This window comes from Penaeus japonicus, unplaced genomic scaffold (assembly GCF_977035675.1).
Source record: "Penaeus japonicus unplaced genomic scaffold, GWHDUDI00000001_assembly GWHDUDI00000013, whole genome shotgun sequence".
Lineage (NCBI taxonomy): Eukaryota > Metazoa > Arthropoda > Malacostraca > Decapoda > Penaeidae > Penaeus > Penaeus japonicus.
The window spans coordinates 29,171,357-29,176,356 of NW_028234415.1; the positions used below are offsets into that span (position 1 = coordinate 29,171,357).

The 5,000-nt window shown below is 36.0% G+C and overlaps 2 protein-coding genes across 2 annotated transcripts in view; one reads left to right on the forward strand and one right to left on the reverse strand.

The window, feature by feature from the left end:
* The window catches only part of LOC122250825 (histone H2A), a 4,141-nt gene extending 1,826 nt beyond the window's left edge, over positions 1 to 2,315 (reverse strand). The window contains exons 1-2 of the mRNA XM_043012477.2: positions 2,058 to 2,315; positions 883 to 1,059 (exon numbers count right to left, since the gene is read on the reverse strand). Of these exons, the coding sequence (XP_042868411.1) occupies positions 883 to 1,059; positions 2,058 to 2,079 (199 nt within the window). The 5' untranslated portion in view covers positions 2,080 to 2,315. The remainder of the gene's footprint in view (positions 1 to 882; positions 1,060 to 2,057) is intronic.
* Positions 2,316 to 2,635: 320 nt separating this feature from the next.
* Positions 2,636 to 5,000, forward strand: part of Alg7 (Alg7 dolichyl-phosphate N-acetylglucosaminephosphotransferase) — a 10,682-nt gene continuing 8,317 nt past the window's right edge. The window contains exons 1-4 of the mRNA XM_043012476.2: positions 2,636 to 2,890; positions 3,517 to 3,664; positions 4,020 to 4,223; positions 4,419 to 4,546. Coding sequence (XP_042868410.1) covers positions 2,806 to 2,890; positions 3,517 to 3,664; positions 4,020 to 4,223; positions 4,419 to 4,546 — 565 coding nt within the window. The 5' untranslated portion in view covers positions 2,636 to 2,805. The remainder of the gene's footprint in view (positions 2,891 to 3,516; positions 3,665 to 4,019; positions 4,224 to 4,418; positions 4,547 to 5,000) is intronic.

Sequence of the window (5,000 nt, forward strand, 5' to 3'; positions counted from 1 at the left end):
CGAGAAGACTTGCAATATATATAAAAGAAATTTGCACCAATACTAAAAGGTTGACCATTACCTACATTTTCCAGTGTTATCAAATTTTATGAATACATTATTACCTTTGTCTTCTAAACTATTAAAACAGTGAATTGATTATTTTCTGCAAATAGGGTAACATTACTACATTGATATCTCACCAAAGTAGCCAATTAACATAACTTGCATAATGATTTTACAAAGTGGCTTTAGCTTTGAGCTTGATGCCACATTCAAACCCATGTTGTATGCAGCATGAAATAATTATGTTTTTTTTGCAAAATATTTCAAATTTAGGAGTACATTATTCTTAACCCATTGATAGAAGATGGCATGATTTGCTGTCAAGGCAGAATCAGTCATCAACGCGGATGGCACCATGCCACATAACACTATACAAATTTTATAAAAACTGTGACCAATGGGTTAATGGCTAATCTTCCTGTACATATCAAATCTCATGCAAATTACTCTGAATGGTTGGTGATAGTAGTCCCCATTCAACATTTTTTTCTAGCCTATCCTAAATCATTGGTTAGGGACAAAAACTTGATTGGATAGGTTTAGATAAATAAATTTTCACTCATTATTCCCGTCGTGATAATTATTTTATCATATCATATATCGAGAGAGAGAGAGAGGCAAAGAATAGAAAAGTGAAATATTTCAGGGTTCTGCACTTCATGATTTTTGAAATACTATAAAAATACTAATTCGATTTTAAGTTTTGACTGCGCAAAGTGCACATCACAAATACAGAATAGCAAGAAAGTATTGAAGAAAGGCTTATTTGACATTATACTTCAAAATTGGCTCATACCAACAATACCAAAAATACATTACTTGATCCCTAAGACTTACCAGCCAATTCCAAAACTTCAGCAGCCAGGTACTCCATAACTGCAGCCAGATACACTGGGGCACCAGCTCCTACACGTTCTGCATAATTTCCTTTGCGAAGTAGTCTGTGGATCCTACCAACAGGGAACTGAAGGCCAGCACGGCTAGACCTGGACTTTGACTTGCCCTTCACCTTGCCTGCAGAGATAGAAACAAATACATTCTTGAGACATAAGCAAAGAGTATTCATATTTTTTACTCTGCAGAGAGAAAAAGAGAGAGGAGAAAAACATAGCAGGTATGCTTAAGAATAAAAGTTTGCAGGACAAACCCAAAATTGCTTCTCATACCTGTTGCAGTGATACCATAGCCCTCATGGTATCTGCTCTAGTACACACTATGTATAATTTGGCAAGTGTGAGTTTTAAAAATCAAACTGGCACTATCTTGCCAATACAGTGGCGGTATGATTTTGTTGGATAGTATAGGCTAAGGGAGTGCCTGATCTGATCCTATATTTAATAGTTACCTATGAACTAGATGCTTCCTTTAATCCCCTGTATTTAGTAAACAAAGTTCTTAATCACACCTCGCATTTTCTTACTTTTCTATTGAATATTGCTAGACAATACGATTCCCAAAGTCTAGAAGACATTATAGCCTTACGCACATATAAAACAACCAGATTATGATGAATGTAGAGTACAAGTAATTTTTTTGGTCTGAAATAATCATTAGGTTTAGTCACCTCAATCTAGTCCATATGTTTAGTCAATTAATTATATGAGAAATTCTAAAATGGTACAGAAACATTGCTGTGCCAATTTTACAGTGCAAAATCTAATATAAATTCTATCCCTTCAGTGCGTGTATCACGTTATCTACAGGAGAAATTCGCACATTCTTCAAGAGGTATTTCTCCAACTTTTGGCGATAACATCCATACTTTCATTCTACAGACAATTTCGGTCCTTATTTTCATGCACACGTTTCTGGAGCTGAATGCACACGATAAGCACAATCTAATTCCAGTCCGAGTCAGACTTAACCAAAAATTATTAATATTTCTGGCAAGAAATTTGAATCTCCGCGGTCCAGTAAGCTCGATTAAATAGCCGACTATCCCCTAAGAATCAGCCAAAAATCATATTTTTGTCTTTATATACCTTCACTTTACTACTTTCTCCGTTACTCACCTCCCTTGCCACGGCCAGACATCTTTGAAAATTACGTAATAAACGAGAAAAATGAAGGAAATTTGCGTGCTTTCACGACGGTTTCGAGGTCTTGTCTAGTCTGCCTTCGGTTCTTCACCCGGTATTGTTGGACTTTTCAATCGTCAGCCAATCAGCATCTCTCGTCCGAACAGCTCTACCAATCAGGATAGAGGCTGGCTAGATGGACCAACCAGTAGTGCTCTTTTTGGCGGGATTTCGGAATCTGGCCAATCAACGGATATAAACTTTTAATTATATGTACAAAAGGTAAGTCTTATAAAAAGTTTTAAATATCAAGAAATACATATTCATCGTGGGTATGAAATAATCAATTTATTTTTCATATATTTATGGTGATTAATGACTAAATGAGACACACTTTACATACACCAGTATTGCCAATAGAAATAAATATTTTATATGCACAATTCATGTTTTAATGTCTAATCACAATTATTTACAGTTTGTAAATATTTTAAAGTAATTTTTGTCACGTGTTTGTTACCAAATACACGCAAAATTTCACGATTAATCTTTTGTTTACAAGTCATGCCCGGAGGCACACTTTTGTAAACAAACTGTGAATCGGAAAATACCGGCCTGGCTTCCACCTCTCCCTCTTTTGCACCCAGATCATCGTCTCTTTTATAGACTTTTAAGAAATTTTGAGCTAAAGGATTGAGAGCAATCGTTATTCATACAATCAAGCGAAGGATAAAAACGAAAGATGAACGTAGTTGTCATAGTAACGGAGACGCTATTGGGTGTATTTGGGATCGACGTCAAAAGTGACCAGCTGAAACCGGGCTTTGGTACTATGATTTACCTCACTTTCCTATTATTAAGGCAGTTTGGCTGAATGAATGAGATTGAATGCACGTACTGTTTGTTTGATTTCCCTCTTGTATGTCTGGTTTATAAGTAATTGAGTAAAAGGTAATTTTGAGTTGGAGCTTTTGAGAATAATTGCTATTATTGCTTATCATATGTCAGATAATTTCTCTTGGAATAGAACAATAATGTATGTATATAATATGGTGTATGTATACTTGATAAATAAAAATGTTTATTACATCATTTCTTTGTCATAATTCTTCTCAGTAATGTCCAAGTAGCCCAAATTGGAAAGTTTTCTGTGTGCACTGAATAACTTGGGTGCCAGTTGAACATTCAGGTGCTCATTTGCAAGCTTTTTGCTTTTTAATGTGCATCAAGATTCAAATCTTGATGCAATCTCAAGGGGTGCACCAATACTATTCCAGGAATAAGAAGAGAAGATTAATATTCCATAAAAAAGGAGTTTAAAGTCCATTTCATATGATATTCCGCTTCAGTTAGAGACAGGTGCACAAACGGTTTCCAAATTTTCATCATTGGCGCACAATTTGCAACTTTCCAACCTGGCAAGTAGCTTGACTTGTAGGTTCCATATTTTCAGAGATGATTGTTTCACTATGTATCAACCTACTGCTGTCAGTGGTGGGTCTGGGAGCTGTTATCAGAACTATCCCTGCTGTTGCTACCATGTTTATAAATGCTGGATTATTTGGAAAAGATCTATGCAAGAAAGATAGAGATAAAAAAGTGTAAGTTATGTTGGTCATTCTGTTTGTGAAGATTAGATTGATAAAAATGTCTACTTTCCTGGACTGTCAAATGAATACATAATGGAAATACTTATAATTTAGATAAGTGTAATTGTTCAGAATATAATAGTATGAAGCAATGCTACATAAAAGGCTAATAAACCTTTCCCCATGTATAATTGGTTAGATTAAGATTGGACTTGTTTATTCTTAGCTGATAAATTACTAGGGAGGTCATCAAGTTCTATCAATCTAAATGTACATGGTGGTGGTTTCTTTGCCCTTGTTGGCATGAAGCACTAAAATACATATAACAATATTTTTCCTTAATTTGATAAATAATAATATCCAACAGGCCTGAGTCAATGGGTATGGTCAGTGGTCTAGTCTTCCTCATCATCATGTTTCTTTTCCTGGGAGTGCCTTTTGGTCAGCACTTTATGAACCCAGAGACACCCTTCCCCCATACAACGTTTACAGAGTACTTGACATCCCTACTTTCCATATGTTGTATGCTGTTCCTCGGCTTTGCAGATGATGTCCTTAACTTGAAGTGGAGGTGAGTTAATGGTTAATTGGAAATGTGGAAACCAGTATTATAATTTGTAATAATAATAATGATAATTAAAGATGTTTATCTATTTTTGACTGGGATGAAAGTTATTTTGATTTTTTCCTTTGCTGAAACTGTTTTTATATATGTTTAAAGTATACCAGATTCTATGTAAGTAATATAATATCTTTTATATTTCAGATTCAAATTGGTACTTCCCACTTTAGCCTCACTTCCTCTATTAATGGTGTATTATATTAATCTTGGTTCAACCACAGTTGTTGTTCCAAAACCATTGCGAGCTTGGATTGGATTAACTTTGAACATAGGTAAGCTGTATGTTAAACACCTAACATGCCAATCCCCTACCACTTTTGTCTTATTTTTGACCCCTTTGTGTTAAAAAAAATGGGGCCACATAACCCATTGCGGACAGGTGTCATGACATACATGACGCAGGAGCCTTGGCCTCATGACAGGCGTCATGATGTACATGACATTTGGCGATTTTGGATCACTGTGCTATTTTATTGTGCTATGAGTAAGGAGTGAGTGATGATGGCAATTCCAGACATAATTACTATAACTACAGTAATATAAACCCATTCACGCCAGGGCTATTCCGGCTCTAAATGATCGGAATGCCGGGTATTTGAACGCATAAGCCTAACGCCTCGGGATACTCGGGTGCATTAGCCACAAGCGAGCGCTGTACGCCCGCTCAGCCGGTGCGCTAGCCTTGACTAAATATCTCGTCGCCGGCATCTGACCCAAAAACCACTG